This window comes from Dermacentor andersoni, chromosome 8 (genome assembly GCF_023375885.2).
Source record: "Dermacentor andersoni chromosome 8, qqDerAnde1_hic_scaffold, whole genome shotgun sequence".
NCBI classification, from domain to species: domain Eukaryota; kingdom Metazoa; phylum Arthropoda; class Arachnida; order Ixodida; family Ixodidae; genus Dermacentor; species Dermacentor andersoni.
In genome coordinates, this window is record NC_092821.1 from 57659865 (window position 1) to 57680338 (window position 20474).

Sequence of the window (20474 nt, forward strand, 5' to 3'; positions counted from 1 at the left end):
AGTTATTCCTCGGAATGTTGGGAACGGCAGCACGCAAACAAATGTGATGGAAAGAAACACCGACAGCCCATATCTTTTGTGTTAGTTCTTCTCAGACTGAAATATAAAGTGTGAAACAATAACAGGATGTCGACCCACAGAAGAGGCCACGTTTCTACTATAAAGGTTGCCTTCATGCGCCCTGCCAGCGTTTCCCGGTAAACATTATGGTTACATAAGCTGCAGTTGTCGGGAAGCGTGAAAAGCAATCAGGGGTCTTTGAATGTTATTGCGTTCCACTCTTAAAGGAGAAGCTTAACCGTCCTCCAAATTTTTTTCCTTCGTCTGCTGACAGATCGGCGCTGTGTTTACCTTCTTCGTCCTGTGTTCTTAACGAGAGTCATGTCTTATCAAGATGACAAAGTCGTTGCCGCAGCTCATAATCATGTTGGTGTGCTCCCTTCTGTTGTGGCGTCGCTGCATTCAAAAGAGAAGGAAAATCAGGTACTGGGTGCCTTGGTGCCTTGTATTCAGGGTCTGTCTGGTCACACAGAATCAGATATGGCGCAATGTCTCCAACAGCTTTCCCATCGGGACGTCTCGGTTTAGATGCATCATTGTAAAAAAAAAAAAAAAAAGAAGAAAGAAGAATACAAGTGTGAGCGAGAGCTGACATGAGCAGACGATAGCGCGAAACACGCGGTCCGGCTGAACCAGACGCGAGTACGAAAAGAGTGGTCGGGCGGGTCCGTATAATACCAATTTCTCGCATGTACATCCCTGTAGGGGCCACTTTTACTGATCCTCCTTCACTCACGGCTAACTTGCCGCCACAGCGAGCATTGAAAACTCAACCTAGCACTGATCCCTCCTGTAGTGCACATTTTGCTGCTGGTGTGGCTGGGGCACTACGGCGCAACGCAGAAACAGTGACCTTGCCATTTGAGAGAGAGTAAAATTTCCGCCACTGGATTTTTTTTTTTTTTCTTCGCAGGTGGTGTTGAAGGGTTTCTCCTAAGTCTTTCCTCTATGGCGGTATCAGAGCAATGCTGGTCGGAGGCGCCACCGTATGATTTGGGGCACTGCTGAGAGCATTGACGAAGCGCAGTATGTTCGAAATTTCCGATGCAAATGCTTGCATGTTCAAATTACCGGGCATTTTCACCCATTCGAATACACATAAATTTGACAAGACTACGGTGTCCAAATGAACTGGAAGTTCGACGAATTAAGCGTGTTTGAATTAACGAGATTCAACTGTGCGTGTGGCTTTTGCTTTATAGATGTAACAGCGTGACTTTTTCCTGCGGAAATGGTGATAATCAGTGTTTCTTTTATTTTATTTTTTTAAGTTTTTGTTTGAGCATACAAGTAGGGGTATGCGAATATTTGAAACTTTCAAATGACGAACTGTGTAGTGTCCTATTCAATTCGGTCTTTGAATCAAATAGTCACTATTTGTAAATACTGTAGTGAAGAGAGACGCTAGTGGGTTCAGTGCTACTGGCTCTAAACGCTAGTGGGGTCGACGGGCAGGGCAGTCACAGCTTTCAAGCACGAGAGCCATTGCTGAGCAGGAGCGCTCGACCCACTAGCGTTTAGAGCCAGTAACACTGAACCCACTAGCATCTCTCTTCGCTACAATCACCCCCCAGGAGCAAGAAGGGAGCCGTCCGGCGACCTAACAGCTCGTCACGATGAGCGGGTCGTAGTAACGCTTTAAACGGTCGACATAGACAATGTCTCGTCCACGGCGGTGCATGTCTGAAGATGGCTCAACTGGTTCTATGACATAGTTCACAGGAGATGCACGTTCGAGAAGACGATAAGGGCCTTCATACTTAGGGACCAGTTTTGATGAGAGGCCAGGGGCAGTTAAAGGGACTGAGAGCTACATGAGCGCTCCTGGATCGAAGGTGAGCGTGGCAGTGGCGTCACCGCGAGTGCTCCTCTGGCGCTCTTGATCATCGGAAGTAAAGGCCCGTGCGAGGTTGTGGCACTCTTCTGCATGTCTGACCATGGCCGAAATAGGCACGCACTCGGATGCATCCGACCGGTATGGGAGAATGGTGTCGATGGTGTGCGAAGGGTGTCGACCATACAGCAAGAAATAGGGTGAAAATCCAGTGGTGCTCTGCGTAGCGGTATTATATGCGTAGGTGACGAATGGCAGAATGGCGTCCCAGTTCGTGTGGTCGGAGGCAACGTACATTCAAAGCATGTCACCGAGCCTATGGTTGAAGCGTTCTGTGAGGCCATTCATTTGAGGGTGGTACACCGTAGTCGTACGATGAACAATGTGGCACTCTTTGAGAATCGTTTCAACTACTTACGACAGGAAGACGCGTCCGCGATCGCTGAGCATTTCTTGAGGTGGACCATGCCGCAGGATGAATCGACGAAGCAGGAATGATGCAACATCGCACGCTGTAGCTCCTGGGAGAGCGGCGATTTCAGCGTATCGTGTAAGGTGATCTACTGCCACAATGGCGCAGCGGTTACCAGCCGACGTCAGGGGAAGTGGCCCATACAAATCGATGCCAACGCGCCCGAACGGCCGGGTAGGGCAGGGTAGAGGCTGCAGACCAGCTGGCGAGAGGTGGGGTGAAGATTTTCGGCGCTGGCAGTCGGGGCATGAGCGAACGAACTTTTGAATGTAGTTGTACATTCCTCGCCAGTAGTAGCGTCGTTGGAGGCGCTGGTAGGTTTTGAAAAGTCCCGAGTGAGCACACTGTGGATCAGAGTGGAACGATGCGCAGATTTCAGAACGCAGGCTTCAAGGTACAACTAATAACCACTGGCAGCCGTCAGAGGTGTAATTGCGTCGGTGAAGCAGGTCGTCGTGAATGGCGAAATGGCGAGCTTGACGGCGCAATGCACGAGTGGTTGGCTACGATGACGGATCAGCAAGGCAGTCTATGATGGAGGCAATCCAGGGGTCCTTGCGCTGCTCAGAAGCGATGGTCCCAATGTCGACGGAAGAAACGTCAAGCTGGGATATTGTGCAGCAGGCATTGTCATCTGGCAAGGGAGAACGTGAGAGGGCGTCAGCGTCAGCATGCTGGCGTCCGTTGCGGTACAGTACGCGGATATCGTAATCCTGTAAGCGAAGCGCCCAGCGGGCAAGACGGCCTGAAGGATCCTTCAATGACGACAGCCAGCATAGTGCATGGTGGTCCGTGACGGCATCAAATTGTAGACCATACAAATAGGGCCGGAACTTGGTAAGCGCTCAGATGATCGCCAGGCATTCTTTTTCCATGACGGTGTAATTGGTCTCGGCTTTAGTAAGCATACGGCTTGCATATGCCACAATAAATTCAGGAAACCCTTCTTTGCACTGCGCTAGGACAGCGCCGAGGCCAACACCGCTGGCATCTGTATGTACCTCAATAGGTGCCATTGGGTCGTAGTGGCGCAAAATGGGAGGAGACGTCAGCAAACGACAGAGCTTAGTGAATGCCTCGTCGCACTCGGACGACCACGAATGGAGAGGTCCGTTGCTGCCAAGGAGCTTCATCAGGGGCGATATGACGGCGGCGAAATTGCGAATGAAGCGCCTGAAGCAGGAACACAAACCTACAAAACTACAAACCTACAAATATTCTTGTTAATATTTCAGAACGCCAACTGCACTAAAATAAACATAAAATAGGAGCAAAAGTGCGGTAAATTGTCACCCCACCAGACATAGTATGTACATAAAACACGAGAACTTGTGTAGTGAAGCAAACTACGTCACTTAGGTAGTCATGCTTTAAAGGCTGTACGGCTATCATTTGCACTTTCTGAAAAGCTGTGTGCATGCGAATAAACTACTACTTTGCTTCTAATACTCCATTTGTGCTTTTAATAAATTACACTTCATAACATACCATGTAATGACAGAAACTTGGTAACCAATACTCTGATGTAAACATGGTTCTAAATTAACAGTGATAATGGCTATTTATTAATCGAAAACTATTCCATAAGTATTCTATATTCGATTCGCTACTGGCACTATTCGATTCGTATTTGATTCAGTGTCGAAAATCACGATTAGCCCACCCCTACATATGAGATTAGAAAATACAGTTAAACCTCGACATAACGAAGTCGGTAAAATCGGCAATTGCTTCGTTACAATGAAATTTTGTTGTATTGAAATTCAACATTTTATGCTAATAAGTAGAGTCACCGATCGATTTTGCTTACAAAGGGGTCACAAAATTTTCAGAATTATCGGGCAATCAAAAAAGGCCAACATGAATGAGAAAACAATTTATTATTGGGATGGGAATGAATTTGGGAGTTGGCAATGAATGATAGGGTTTCAAGCCACGTCGATGATATCTTCACATTGGCGTTATGGATTAAGCGAAGCCAGCCGCGCTTTCGAGAGCACTCCGCCCCCGCGGCTGATAGCGTGGCCCGCACTGGGACGACGCTAGCACGAAAAGCGCCAGCAGTGGGGAGCGAATGCTTTGTCTGCCTCTCGCTCCAATGGTTCACCGAAACTCGAGATTATGCAATCTCCAATACTAAACGTGTGGGAAGACAGCTTACATGATGACATGTTGTCTCGGCACACTCACTCTTTACACATGCGGCAGATTACTTCTAAAGCACGGTGTGCGGCTGCATATGCGCTCAGCCACGCTTACAGCCACACGCAGTCACAACCGAGATGCGCGCCAGAATCAAGACGTGCGCAAACTTACCTGCAACTCTGCCCCCTCCCCCGCCCCCGCCCTCTCGCGTGCGCTTGATCACGTTACCGCAAGCTTGCTCTCTTCCCCCTTTTCCGCTTTGCTCGCATGGGAAGGCAGCACTCGTGCAGCCACCATCTTTGTTGTCTCACCCTCGCACATAACGACGGTGGATGTCTGCCGGTGTGACGCCCCCCAATAACAAAAATGCACAACGAACACCGGAAAGTGGTGCGTACCAGCGTTGCCAGATTGGAAAGTCGGCACGACACCAGAAACTCGCTAAAATTTCCCCAGATTTCACCAGAAAATAAAATTGCCTTAAAATTCGTCAAGCACTCATCTTATTATTTATATAAAATCACGATGAGAAGCCTTTAATCATCCCTTGGAGCATCGTAGATGCCTGAACGAAACCTGCGTAGCATATCGTATGTGATATTAAACTTCACGCAACACCCCTCTCTAGAAGTCAACGTTGTGCGAATTCGTACAATGGAATCCAAAGTTTTCAGCGACATTTTGTTCCTGTACTTCGTCTTAACACACGTGACCTGACTGAAGACACGCTCCACCACTGCATTCGACACTGGGCAAGAAAGACATGCCAGTGCATACAATGCAAGTTCCTGGTAGGGCTTTTCCCCCATGGCATTTTTAAACTTGAAAATTCTAGCCCAGAATGCTGCAGAATCCTCAGGAAGTTTCCCGTTGAAGACGGCCTGCGCAACAGGTTTTTGTGACAGCGAAACGAGCAGAGCGTCAGCACGTGTGTTGGCTAGCCACTTGACGCATTGCCGGTGGCCCGGCATTGCTCTTCCCGTGCTTCCCACGGTAAATTCATTCCTCCACTAGAACAGCCGGTGCCGTCTATTGAAACGACTTATAACTATACGTGCGTTGAAACCTAGCGCTAGCATCACATGGTAGCACAAACCTTAGCTACAGTAACCTTTATATAGTTCACTGTACCCTAGCAGTAGCACAGCAACACAGGGATTTCATGAGTAATAAACCAATACAAATATAGACCTTAGCATCATGGAGGCCGCAGGCGCTACCTAGTGTTAAATGTTTGGATGAGCAGCGCGGGTAGACGGTAATTTCGGTAGAGTGGTTTTCCCCAGATATCCCCAGATTTTGTCTGGTGTAGTAGTTTGTTGGCCTGGCCACCAGGAGCTCTACATTTTCACCAGATTTCCGAAATCTGGTGGCCCATTTCACCAGATGGCAACGCTGGTGCGTACACAGGTCTGACCTCATTACTCTGCAATACTCTACTGAATGGGGCAGTCATGGATATTCCTATTTTCACATCCCTCCATGTACACATGTGGTGACATCAGAAATATCCTATTTTGGTTTATTCTCTCAAAAACATAGAACTGCCTTTAGTTTCTGATTTACCCTTGTATTAAGGGTGAAAATGGCTCTTCATTACCCCAAAGCTATCTGAAAAGTATTCATTTCGCTTCTGGCAGTATTCAAATTGTACTATTCGAGTTGGACTCGAAAATTAATTTTTGCACACCCCTCATACAGCAGCACGGCAGCGCCACTTTTCCCTCAAGGTAATAACATTTGAACTTCGATATATTGAACATTGCATATAACGAAGCAAATTAAAATTTTCACAGTGACATCAGCATGTAATGAATATGTGCTAATAATGGAAACCAGCTGCAACAAATGTATTTTTGTGTCGGGTGAGACTGCTATGTTAAATGAGCTCTCTATCTAATAAAAACTATGGCCTATACAGGATAACGACAAGCAGAACTGGTTGCACCAACAGACCCCCCACCTTCTGCTCCTGGGCAATCTTCTCGAGGAGGGCCTCCTGCTTCTTCACTTCGGGGCCCGCCACGACGGGGGCAGCGGTCCCCGGGGGCTGGTGTCCACCACCAGAAGCAGCAGCAGCGGGCACTGCAACCTTGCCCGACGTAGCCGCAGCAATTTCACGGTCCTCCTTCTTCAAAGCCTCTGGGTCCAAGGCTGCCTCGTCCTTGGGCGGTCGCTCGGCCACTGGAGCTGGCTTGGCCAATGGAGGAACCACAACCTGCAGAGAATGAGGGAAACCGGTTCTCGTTTAGACTGAACTTTGAACCGCAGTAAACACAAGTGATTTCGCTGGGTAACTGCCGGAAAACGCAATTGCTCTGTTACTTTTAAAAGTCCAAGCCTCCTTTGGGCAGCTGCTGGCGCCGACTGATGTATAGCCGCCAATGCAGCTTCTCCTGATTTTGTGTGCTAGTTGCAAATGTGCGTCCATCTCATGCCTCACTCTTCATACTTGCAGGCTAGAGCAGTGGAAAGGTAATGCGCCAGATGCTTCCAAAATGAAATAATCCGCATGAATGAAAACAATGTTTAATTTTAATGTGTTAGAATTCTTCGGTTACTTCACGCACTTTCTGGGGGCTAGCTATTTATGTATGCATGCATATTTGTATCTAGACATATTCCCTTCTACCTGGGGGCCTCTGGGTAGTCCGTGGTTGAATGCTTAGCACATCGGGCTGCTATGCTGAGGTAACAGGATTCGAAACCAACCATCGGATCAACATGGGTCATCGAGTATGTGCGAATTTGTACATACGCGCCTCCTTCAATGAGGTGCATTCACACCGACATGGGTCACTGTACATGCGGAACAAAGCAAGCACCGCTGTTCGAAGAAACTGCTTGTTTGGTGCCAACTTGGAGCACTGGGTATGAGCCACTTCGTCTGTCGTGATCTTCAATGAACGTCTGTGATGCCAAGTTGGGTAATTAGGTATGTGCCGCGGGAAATGTGCCACTCTACAATGACGAGAAAGATCCTTTAAATTTTTGCAATGCTGAGCGGAATCGAACTCGCATCACGATAGTTCATCAAGGACAGCAACCCGATGCAATTTGCAGGGTGTGGCACTCTTCAATGAACTTCTTGGCAACCTGGGTCATTGAGTGTGTGCCATTGAGTGTGCGGCAAGCAAGGCAACAATTGTCAGCATTCACAGGCACTGGCGGGCCGCACTTCTCATCTTGGAAGCCACGCGAGAACTTCTCGGCAGTGCCACTAGATGGCATAGCGTGTCCTGAAAGAAGTGGGGGAAGCTCACAGTAAAATTGATTATGAAGCATGACTGAGGAATGTGGAAGAAAGTAAATGGGCTGGGAGAGTGTTGAGGTATTTGTACAGAAAAAAAATGTCCGTCCCGCAGGACCTTTATCAAAGTTTGTCCAATCCAATCACAGTGGAGGAAAAGAAGTAGGAAGCTTACCAGCAAGTATGTGACCGGTATGGTGAGCATCATGGCAACAAAGAACTTCAAGCACAAAGTCAGAGAGGCTGAGACAATCTCACGGGTGACGGCAATGAAAAAGAAACCTGTTCCAAGTAACTACTTAAGAGGAAAAAACAAAATCGGGAAAGAAAATTTATGATAACTCCAAAGAAAGGTTATTACTTTTCAACGCGGTATCAGGATGTCTTAGAACACTCATTTATAAAATAAGATACAACAAGGAAGGAGAAGCATGTGCTTGCTGCTGTAAAACTAGAAAAATGATGGAGCATGTTTTATTAGAATGTGAAGATATCTGCCCAGCAGTCGATTTAGGCAGCTCTGGCCTCCTTGAAGCCCTTGGGTTCAGCGAGAGCAGGGGGAAAGTAAACATGTCTGCAATAGAGATCAGTCAGAGGCAAGTGGAAGATTGGTGGATGAAAAGTAGGCAAACCACAAACAACAGAGGCATACAAAAACAAAATTCTCAGTAGGGGTTCAGATAGTTTCATGATGAGAATTCTTCAAGAGTCTTCTTCTTTTTTGTAATATAGCTAAGACATTAGGCAATATAATAGGAAGAGCTTGGTGGCGCAACCCACCACCCTGTTCCAAAAGAGATGCTAATAGCATCCATCCATTTATCCATCCGAAGTGCAAAAGAGGAGCACAGTTTCTGCACGACAAGTTTCTTGGCGTTTGCACTCCCCAACGCGCCATGCATTTCGGAGACCACACACAGGCTTCGTAGCAACGGCACTAGATGGCACTAAGTGTTTTTAGGGAAGCGCAAAAGAGGAATCCCGCTGCAGTACATGCCTCATACATAACTCGTTCGGATGGTGGCAATATTCATTGTATTCATTCAATGCTAAACACACTACCTTCGACAGTCATTGTGAGATGGGTTTGCCACTTTTTTTATGTTCCACCACTATTGAAACGTCGTCACAGGGATGGCGAATCAAATGCATCACCTCATGTGATGCAACAGAGCACTGTGGCCCAATGATCCCTTGCTTCAGGTTGGCATAATGCGAGAGATTTGTGAGCTGGGTGTTTAGTGAATTAAGCAGAAGCAAGTTGTAGCTGAACACGTATCAATAGTTTTGGTTAATGGCATCCTCTCACGGTAGCAGCAAGAATGTTTGAGTTCTTCGCTGCCAGCGGCATGAACTCACCTCCTTGCGAACGGAAGGTTCAACAGGTTCTGGTGGTTCCAGCCGCTTCTCTGCTACTGTTGCTGCTGCAAAAGTGGGTGACATGGGCACTCTGTTATTGATAGACAGGTTTGACAACATATCGAGAAATTGAGCAGCGCTATAGAGGACAAAGATAGACACGTACTGTGATAGCATGCAGCACTGATTGGCTTACATTACAACCGTTTGTTTTAAGGAATCCACACTTTTCTTTATGGAGAAAACATTGCACTTGTTAAAAAGAAATAAAAAGAAGAAGAAGAAAACAGAAAGCATCAGAGGACAATGAAGTCAATTGATAGCAGATCTGTTGAGATATGCTGCTCAGACATTTATTGGTAAGCCGACTAGGGCTATCCAAAAAGCAATCGTTGAGCCTGAATCAAATATGAATCGAATAGCGCCACTACAATAGCGAATAGCGCCACAATAGCGAATTGGACCAAACTCTAAATACTTTCAGAATAGTCGTCAAATAATAAACCGATGTTTTCACCGTGAATATAAAATGATGCTTACGTCCTAGTATTCCTAACGTTTGCAAGTTTCAGTTATTACATTGCACATTATGAACTGTCGTTTATTGAAGGATAGATGCAGCATTTTAGAAACAAAATTAGCAGTTCCTTTGCACACACAGCAGTACTTGGAGAATGCGAATGATCACTGTAGAGCCGGCTAAGTCTAGCTTCCCAAGTAACGTAGCCTGCTCCATTGCATAAGTTGCCATGTTTGAACGCGAGGGCGTTAAGGGCCCCGCGTCGCAGAAAATTCGGCATTGGTGTCCGGCCTCCAGCAATGAGGAAGAGGAGAAAGCTTGGCACGTGACTCAATATCTTCTGAAAGCAAGGTCAGAGGAGACAGGCTGATCAATATATCCAACGGCAGTGGTGTTACACATGTGATGTAAAGCAAATTAAACATACACCTATAGTTAACTTATGATGAGCGCTGTCTATACTAATTGAAAATGAAGCCTTTGGCGGCTTGGGGTGAAGCTCACTTCCAGTTTGCTGCCAGGGTTTTCCCCCTATTCGTGAAAAAATTTCCACAAAATATATTTTCTTTTTGTTGATTATGCTTATTCCTGATGTGTTTCGCACATTTAGATAGAAAATATACATTTTTTATGGGTATTTATATGTCTCGTCCTTAAAGGGTTAAGTTCAATGGTGATGGGATGCGTGATTGATCGCGACTATATTTAAACTGTATTTACTTACTAAGTGAGTACATAATACTGCGGTTTTCCTGTAATAGCAATTTTCTACTGCTCAAAAAGTTTGGCTGCCCAGTTTTCTTCCAAAGAACAGAAGAGTTTTTCCATTTTTATAGAAGGTGATTTCTGTGGCATAGCATCAGTTTGTTAAGGCCAATCTCCAAACAAAAGAATGCGAGGACCGCACATCCCACGACCATAAGCAGCATTCCGTGGTGTCATTGTTAACAACCGGGTCGACCGCAGTGGTGCTGACGATAAAGAGCCGGCACCTTTACACTTTCAGATTCGACGCCGTTTACTGCCTGTCGTAGGTTCTCGAATGGGGAGGCCCACAGCAAGTTCCCGACACCTAAATGCAAAGCTAGTCTTGTCATGGGTGACTCAAAACTACAAAAAGAGACTAATTTGCACCAACAAACGGCGTTTGGAACGAGGGGCCACCCAACCGTGCTTGTCAAATGGTGGCCACGAACAACGGTCATCCCATACACTCACTGTCATTTCCGAGGTGGTTTGTCTGCTTTCAGAGTGTTGTGTGACCACTGCAAATAGATCTCCATTGATTCGATATGAAACCACAATTTTAATAGTCAGCACCCGCTGGACACAGCTCCGATTAGGCCTAACGGGCTAGATGGTGTGGCATTGATGAAAATTAGTCATCAGCAGACGTGACAATGTCCTGCCAGCTGTCACAGAAAGCTTGTCACTAAATAAGTTCTTAGGGGTGGCTGATCAGTGATTGATCACAAGATTACGCGTACGAGTTAGATTGATGGCCACTGAAGCGGCGTTCAGGTCTGTGGGCGACGAGCCGGCAACTACAGCGAGCATGCATGCCACGTTCATCTGTGTGCTTAAGCTCGCATTTGGGATGAAAGCTCCAAACTAGTATGTGAATCTATGTGTGTGAACACTCCACACACGTATCCAATATGATCTGCGTGCCTTCCAGTGGCTGTTTGGCCCGGTCTTTGCATATGCTTCAGTGCTTTCCATACGCGCTGCTTTTGTGCCAGTAATGTTGTTGCCTGCAGACGCTGATGTGTCTAGTGGCAATGCATGCGAAAGTAACCGAGAATACAGCTGAACCCCCTTATAATGGTACTGGTTTTAACAATTTATCAAATATAACAATAAGCAGCTGATGCACCATCAACATTTGTGTGTGTTATATGGTCAAATAAGCTGCTTACTACAATGCTTCTATGCCAAATTATTGGCTACAACAATTAAAATCTGGCCACAGGGTGTATGCTCTTAAAGAAAAAATTCACGGACGATTCATTACGGTTCTCCCTAAAGCCTGGGATACATGGAGCTAACATCGCTCGGCACAAATAGACGCGGCGGGACGATGCCAATGGTTGGCTGGCATCGCTTACATTCAGCGAAAAACTGGCGGACGTAGCCGTGCACTCGCCGCACATTTGTCCGTGTTGCCAGGCTCTAGGAATGTGTTTTTGGATAATAAAAAAATTATTAAATAGGCTTTTTATTGTATTATTTGTCTTTAATGACTAAACAACTTGGAAAAAAGTTTCATAGAGATGCTTACAAACGATTTCCGTACATTTTAAAGAGCTGCAAGCATTTTAGCGGGCTGGCTTTGCGCCGTCCACGTTGGCTACGTTGGCTACGTCTACGTTGGCTACGTTGAGCGGTGGCACCGCGGAGCGCAGGCAGAATGATTTGTGGTTTTCCAATTGTGACTTGAGTTTACTTTGTGTAAAAGCACATTGTGGTTATTCATGTTTACTTCAGTTTCAGTTCCTGTTTTAAAGCCTCCTCCAACAACAAGGGTTTACTACTGCAGCCGGACAGGATAGAATTGTCGGTATTTGTCGTGAAACAGGCCTCTCAGTGGCTCTCGTTCTTGATGCCCTAGGCATTCCGTGCAGCGCCTGGGCCCACACAGATGCAAACAGCCACAAGACCAGGCGTGGTCGGCTTCTAGCTATAACCTGTTGTCTTTTCTCTCAAGGCACTCGAGCAGAAGCGTCTTGTGGTTGTTGCAGAGCTGGGTGGTTTCTCCCCGAAGAAGCACAAAACCAAGCTCTGCAAGCACGCATGCCGACAGCGAGAAAAAAAGAGACACAGCTTCGTGCGCCGCGAACGAGAAACTGTTTCATCCCCTATACTCGAACCCGTATGGGCGGCACCACACACACAAGAAAGATAATAAGAAAAGTAGTACAATGCACACGCTATCTTGCGCCATGGAACCTTCAATCGGGTTGGTAAAAAAATGGCACCGCACTTATAAAATTATTATCTGTTTCGTAAGCACCTCACTTAAGTTTGCAGAAGAAAAATAAGTTTACACAAATTTGTACTTTTAAACATTGGCTGGCTAAACTGGCTGTAATGATCAACGGGTGTCCCTTTCATGCGCAGAGAGCCCGAAAGTAATGGCTGACGTTGACAATCTGTCTCGTGCAGCACGTTGCAAACAGAGCAAAGTGTAGCGCGACTGCCTCGCTAATTGGGAGATCGCACCAGGCAGTGCATGGGTGACGCTTGCGCATGATTCACAGCAGCCACTGCAAACAGACCTCTGCTAATGCAGCACTTTGTTTTCACGTATAGTATCATGGGACATGCTTGCTGCATGCCATTGGTGAACAGATGACACATGCTACCCTGGCACCAACTCGTAGCCATTGTTTCCGCAAAGCAGCACTAGGCTTTTTTTTTTTTCTCGAGCTTTCGCCTTACCCTCCTCCTCCACTTTCCACCTCAAGCTTTCACTGCAACCTCCTCCTCCGCTTCCCTTCTTGCACTCTCTTTGCTATTCATCCTCGGCTGCACTCCACATTCTCTCTTTCATCCTTCGCTCTGATCGTTTGCTCAGTTATGCCGATGCTCAATGCAGGAATGGCACTTAAGAAGTGTACTCTAAAATATGCTAAATCCCTGGGGAGGGGGGGGGGGGGGGGGAGAGGAACTAAACAACATGGGGCCCTTTTTTACACCTGCCTTTGTGTCGCACACACGAAGCCTAGACATGTTAGCCTACACATTTGTGGACTAACCTCTGTGTGTTCACCACTACCGGTTGTTGTACTAGAGCAGCTTTTTTAAAAACTACTGTATTTACTCGCATAATGATCACACTTTCTTGTAAAAAAATTGACGCAAATTCAACGGTGTGATTATACGCGGGTTAAATTTCCTGTTAAAAGAAAACATTTTTTTTTTCATCCCACGTTTGCTGCGGGATGACAACACGTCAACAAATAGGCGGCTGCCGCTGTAACAGTGCGGGACACCAAAACAAAAAATGGCTGCCGGTGGAGCAAGCCGAATGAAACTTATTCTTCTTCTCATGAGTACATTACGCGCATTGAAACAGTTTCTTCCATATCAGTAATGAATAATATTGTTAATATTGGCAACTTTGTGGCAATAACATAGCCATGACCACTTTGAGGGAACAGAGACAGATGGGCGTGCTTAGCTGCCAGTTGCAGAAACCCAGGGCGGGCACGCTGAGGAAACTGTGGCCATTTGTCTTCACTACTGTCTTAATACGGCACGCTTACGCTATGGATGGGCGAATATTTTAGCTGTGTTACAAGCGCCGGCATATGAATAGGGTACACTGCTAATGTATAAGTGTAAACGTGGCTACTATCGTTGTCGCTCGCAATTTGTTGCATGCCCATGAGCGCAGACAATAAGAATCGAAAAGTACCTTTTTTGTTGTTGTTGTTGACCACAGCCGTTATAAAGCCTACAAATAATAAAGCCAAGGCAAGTTTGGTCTTTTTTTTCATGGAAGTGCAGAAAGTGATGAAAAGAATAAAATGGGGCACCTGCTTAAGAATGTTTGGTGCATGCAGACCGGTTGGTATGTCTTGAAGAGTTGTTCACGTAGCAATCAACAGTTGGTAAGCATCATCATCATTAGCTAGACTTGGCACACGGCACATTGCTGTGGCAAGTTCGGGGTGCGATCATTACATGGGAAGGAAAAAAATCGAATTTTGAAGACAATATTCAGGGGTGTGATCATTACGCGAGTGCAATCATTACACAAGTGTGATCATTATGCAAGTAAATACGGTAACAGGAGCACGAAAGGTACGTTTTAGCAGATAGATGTGTGCACACACCATCTCTACTGCCATACTTCAACGAATGTTTCTTGAACGCAGCTGCATGCATTTTGGTACAGCAGTCGACAGAGTACGTCAACATTTCGCATGCGCATGAATGAGAAAATCAAAGTTGGCCCAAAGGTAAAGCCTCCTTGTTAAAGAGGCACTGCTACATATATTGAACATGATAAGAAAATGTTTGCAGTTTATAGCCAACGCTGCCACAAACATGAAGGCTAAATTTCATACCGCTGTACGGTGCAGAAAGCCCACAATCTCACATAAGATATTGCTCATTAAACTTTGCAAACTTGATATTATGCCTCGACTATGACATTATAAACCCCTGCTGCAGCTCATAGATGCCAGGCACTGGGCGATTGTTCATAATTGTAAATCATTTTGGAGAGAAAGCTCGTGCACATGTGAACAACCCTCCATTCTTCTGACAAAAGAGAAACAGCGGTCCCACCCGTCCTGTCACTGTACCTTTCTTGCTTTGCACCACCTTTGTGAGATGCCAGACTTGAAGGGTTACCATAAGGGCAATGCAGAAGTAAATAAAAAAGGGGCAGCAGGCAGGACAATGCTGTCAGTGCTACCCCATCTAAGAAAGCATTATGTTGAGGAGGAAAGGGTAAAGTAAACACTGCAATCTTTGTATATCTGCATTATTATTAAGGTCCTTTTGAAGAATCTATATGGAATATATTAATTGAAAGCCATCACATTTACTCCAGCATGTTCTCAGCTTTAAAAAAAAAAAAAAAGATGTCAGAGCTCATTGATACCGGCAACTTGCAGAGGTCGCACAACTAGGTTGGTCATGCGACTGGTGCAAATCGTCGCTTTGGTCAAAAAGAGACCATTTGCTTTTCAGTAACGCAGTCAGTTGCACAACCTCTGCCAATAGCCGATGCGAATGCGCCCTCACAGGTCCCTTTTAAGTCTAGTTATTTGTTTTAGCTAGCTTGCCTTCAAACATATTGTCACATATTAGTGACAGCAAAGAACGCAGTAGCAATACTGTGAATGACAAAACTAACTTTTATTGGGCGAACCTGTGCCCACAAAAACAGGCTACACTTAAACAACAACGATAGCGGCAAACACAATCGGAGATCGACAAAATCTGATCAGCTAGTCAAGCATGTCGGCTTTTATACATCAGTCATCAAAAGTTCCAGAGTAGTCACTGGTGCCCGCGTGTCTTGCAGAAAGTTGTACACCATTCGTGTCACACGTACAAGAAATCAGATTACACAAGGTTAGCTGACAACAGACGGCGAAGAGAACCATCGATAACATTCAAGGAACTTCCGATACATGCAGGTACGTCCTGTGCGATAACATCTGTTAGGTGGTGAAACGTGGTCACACAATAAAGAGAAACAAGTACGCTTATCAATATACTTACGCTGTACGGCCTTGGGTGACAGAGCAGCTGCAGGTGGAACCACATCGGCCTTTGGCGACAGCGGCTTTGCCAGATCAGGTCCAGGTGATGCATTAGCCAACTTGACATCTTTCGCTACACCAAAATAGAGAAGGAATGGCAGAACAATGCAACTGGTGCACCAGGATGACTTAGTTTTCAAGCTTTTCGTTCGCCTCACTGAGGAAACAAACCATGCCCAATTATGAAAAGCTGCATTGTCAAGGCCCTTCGCAACATTCTAGTGGACAGTGTGATCTCACAGACTGACTCTGAGCAAAATTTACCTGTTGTGTCTGCATTCCACTATAGTAAACTCTTTCCCTACCATGCCAATTAGGTAGTGTTGTTACGTTGTGGGCCGCAAACATAGCAATTGCCAATATGCCAAGCTACAGCATCACGTAGCGCTCGTCTGCTGCCTTGCAGCCCTCTGCAAGGCAGCAGATCGGTGCCAGGATTTGCATGTTTGAGGCCGTCACTTTACGCCGGAGGATTACTACCACAATAGTGTTTCGCATGTCCGGTATTTGGGTAAATGCAAGCGCAAGTGAATCGGGCCTGCCTGTTTGACCGTGTCGTTTCACGGAATGAGCAGAAGCGCAAATGTGAATGGTCTGCACAGTGCAGCCACCTGGTGGCAAGAGCTCAACCAAACACAGTAGCTGTAACGAAGTCTGTTCTATATTGCCGTGGGTGTAAATTTTCCTCAGGAGCGTAATAGTGAAAACGTTGCTTTTGTAAATGTTTAAAATGTTTTACACTTGGTTAGAGCAATATTAGCTCTTTGGTTGGTTAAGCTCTGCGCCACCAGGTGACAGAACCATACGGACCAATAAGGCCGCTCACATACGTCTATGCTAGAGCTCCTTCACCAGGTTGAGTTTATGCCTCGACTGATCCATCAAAATTCCATCTCGCCTGTGGTTACCAGAATACTGGACATGCTTGGCGCTGCGACAGAATGCTCGCAATGCTTTGCTGGTCACTGCTTCGATAACTCTCGCTTGGGGTCGGCTGTAAAGCTGCTGGCGGAGAGGTTAGAGAAGCTTCACATGCTTGCTCCTAGATAACCGGAAGTAGACGACACGACGTGCCATCATGACACAGAGCCAATGAAGGTGGAGCTTAGCCCCAATCACTCGGTGAACGGGTTGAGGAGAAAATCCATGGCAATAGAGAAGGGTAACTTGTAATCGTCCATAACTCTCTTCATATTAGACACTTCACACTAATTGTGGTGTGAATGATTAACTGTAGCTGTACCCTACGTGTCTACAAAATTTCTCCGAAGCGTTTCAGAGGCCCTTTAAAGGAAGCTAATTGAATGGAGGACTTACCTGCAGTGGTGCATGTGCGCTGAGCTAACACACATGAGTGGGAAGTTCCACAAGATCTATTCACACGCATTTACAAATTACAGTCAGTTATTAGGCGTATCGGTGCTTGTACTGTGATGGGAGACCGCGGGTGCACGCGTGTATAATTAAAGGAAACACACCATGTCCCGTGACAATTACCCCTTCCAACTTCTGGTATGCTTCATCGCATATGACTGCTGCAGTGGGGCGAAGTTGACTTTTGGGAACCGGCACTAAGCAACGCGCCACGCTTTCCGCGCTCCGAATCCATTGGCAAGGATTACAAAGGCAGAGTTGGCGCCATTGCCAACAGCGGCGAATTGTTTCAATGAAAAACACGGCACCTAACAGCAAGAAGCTTGGTAGCGAACGTCAAAGTACCTAGGCCTAACATTGCCGCGGTGTGGCCACGGCTGCAGGCGGATCTACGTGCGAGAGCGCCGGCCCGAGGCGGTGCGATAATCAAAAGGGCAGTGGTGGTGGCTTCAATTAATGCTGTTTGAGATCTGCGTCATAGCAAAAGGTTCGAAAAATCTGACGGCGAAGGTTAGTCGCGTCCAAAATTTCAGACGTTCTTATACATTGACTCTATGGTACATGGCGGTGGCGCAACACTAACAGAAGTAATCGGTGATGCGCGCATGCACACATTTGCGCACAAATTTTCTCTACGGTTCTCTCTCTCTCTTTTTTTTTTTTTTCCTGGCGGGAGTCTCTTCTAAGTTCTTCCTCTATGGCGGGGTCATAGGAATGCTGGTCGGAGGTGCCACTGTGTGATTGTGATTTGGCACACTGGTGAGAGCATTGTCGGAGCACAGCAAGATCAAATTAACCGTCCCAGGTGCTTGCGGATTCGAATTACTGGGCGTTTTCGCCCATTGGAATGCACATAAATTTGACGGGACCACAGTGTCGGTTCAAATAAACCGAATGTTCGAATTAAGCATGTTCGAATGAACGAGACTTGTTTTTTCACCCTACTCCTGTGATAACTTTTTAGGATTGCAGTGTGTATAATTAAACCTAAATAAATAACTATGAAGTAATTTGCTTGGGCTCCAATTGTTCTTTTAGTGTGATGCCCGGTATTGCAAGCATACTTAACCTCACGCAGCCCAGCCTTCATATTCGATACGCAGAATTTGATGCCAAAAAGCTCCCAATTCAAGTGCTGGAAACCCAACTTAGAGCCCACACTAGCGTTTTTGATATGCTGGAGGAAGTTTTCAGCTGTGGATAGTTCAGTAAATGAATTACTAATTAAGTAGTAATTACTGCAGTATTTCATTTTTACTCAATTGTTGTTTTACTCAAATGTTGTTTTTTCGTACCAATATATCTCTATGGCCAGAAATAAATGTGAACAAGTTGTAATAATTTTCTTTGATGTGGAATGCTGTTTGGGTTTAGTGGGATTAAACTTCAATATAACAAACTTCAATAATGAAATTCTCGATACAACAAAGTATTTAGCTTTTTGTAACTTCTTGTCTGTGGAACACCATGTATATTGAATGTCAATATAAACAAGTGTGTTTATACATGCCTTCAACATAATGATGTTTCACTGCCGCTGCAAACAAATACCGAGATAATAAATAGAAACTTCTGCAATCAGAATATTTTATACAATTACAAAATGTGTTATACAAACGAAGATACAGAAAGAGGTTCCAGAGCACGAAGCTGTAAGGGGACCTCCTGTTGGTGCATAAAACTAATAATATTCACAGCAGGGTAATACGTGAGATACACAAAATAGTAAAATCAGAAAATAGAAAACACAATCATACAACCCAATTCCATAAATACAAATGAGTTTGTGCATATTACCCTAACGTACAAAAGAATAATAGAGATTATGCTGATAGATAACAATACAACAAAATATAAGTATTATAGACTATTTACAAAGTATATTTAAAGAAATGAAAAGGACATACAGAATATAAGTAATGTCTAGTATGTTATACAAGCATAACTCAGGATTTAGTGCATAAGTGTTTCTATGAAAAAGGTGAGAAGAAATCAACCATGTATTAAAAAAGTAAGAACTTCCTTTTTAAAATGAGATAATGAACTGGTCTGTTTGATGCGAGCCGGGAGGCGATTCCAAAATGATATGCAGCAGAAGCAAATTGTTTGTCTTGCGTAGTTAGTTCGAATTAAAGGTAAAAGCTAATTATGATAGCAAATCTAGTTGTATTATCATTAACAAGCTTGAATCCACTGAGTATGTTACATGGCAAGAGGTTATTCATGGATGGATACAAAACGATTACAGCATGAAATCTTTACAGTGGAGCAATTGATAATATTCAGTAATTGCGAAGTAGTTTAGAGGCACTGCAACGAAATGGACTGAAGTTGAGAAGGTGAAGGTGAGCGCATCTCAGATGAAGACTCGCACCGTGGCTACACTGTAGAGGAAGTCGCGAGGCCTTTGTCACTGCGAGCGCCAATCATTTACGAAATTCTGAGAATTGCAGCTTCCTCACTGTTTCTGTGCAAAATATAAACAGGATATAATGATCAAAATTTTGCGTTCTGGACGGCATTCTCCATGCAGAATAATCGTGAAATCGTCCTATCGCACCCCACATGCTGTATGCTTTGGGTGCAAGTGAAAAACATGCGAGGATGAGCCGAGAAGGATTGTAGCTTGATAAGTGCCGTCTCGCCGCACGAGCAAGGGGAAAAGGTGTGAGGGCACCATAACACGATCAAGCGTGCGTGAGGGAGGCTAGCTGCTTGGCGTATGTCTCCTTTTCTATAGAGGCCGCGGCTGTCAGCACAGCTGAGCACATACGCAGTCTGCACGCCCTGTTTTAGAGGTAATCCGCCACGTTTGCAGACTGGGTGAGTTGAGATGGCGTGGTGGCATCATGTGTGTCGTCTTCCGGTGCATTTAGTAATGAGGTTGCCCAATCTCGATTTTTGGCATTGAAGCAAGAGGCAGACGAAGCACTCGCTCTCTGCTGCAGGCGCTTTTCATGATAGCATTGTCTCACTGCTGGCAACACTACCAGCTGCGGGGACGGGGTGGACACAAAAGTGCGGTTGGCTTTGCCTTGTGCCGCCAATGTGAAGATATTGTCGACATGGCAACAAACCACATCTTTGGCAGCCGACTCTCAAATTCAACTAAATGAATTTTTTCTCACCGAAATTTGTTTTTTACAACTGCCCAATAATTCAGAGAATTCTACGGC

The 20474-nt window shown here is 45.5% G+C and overlaps 1 protein-coding gene across 3 annotated transcripts in view; it reads right to left on the minus strand.

Annotated features, from left to right (window-relative positions):
- Positions 1-20474, minus strand: part of LOC126526340 (uncharacterized) — a 104442-nt gene that overhangs the window by 15552 nt on the left and 68416 nt on the right. For all 3 annotated transcript variants that reach the window (XM_050174240.3, XM_050174242.3, XM_055068156.2), the window contains 3 exons: positions 15884-15997; positions 9121-9185; positions 6475-6729 (listed from right to left, as the gene is read on the minus strand). In XM_050174240.3, the coding sequence (XP_050030197.2) occupies positions 6475-6729; positions 9121-9185; positions 15884-15997 (434 nt within the window). The remainder of the gene's footprint in view (positions 1-6474; positions 6730-9120; positions 9186-15883; positions 15998-20474) is intronic.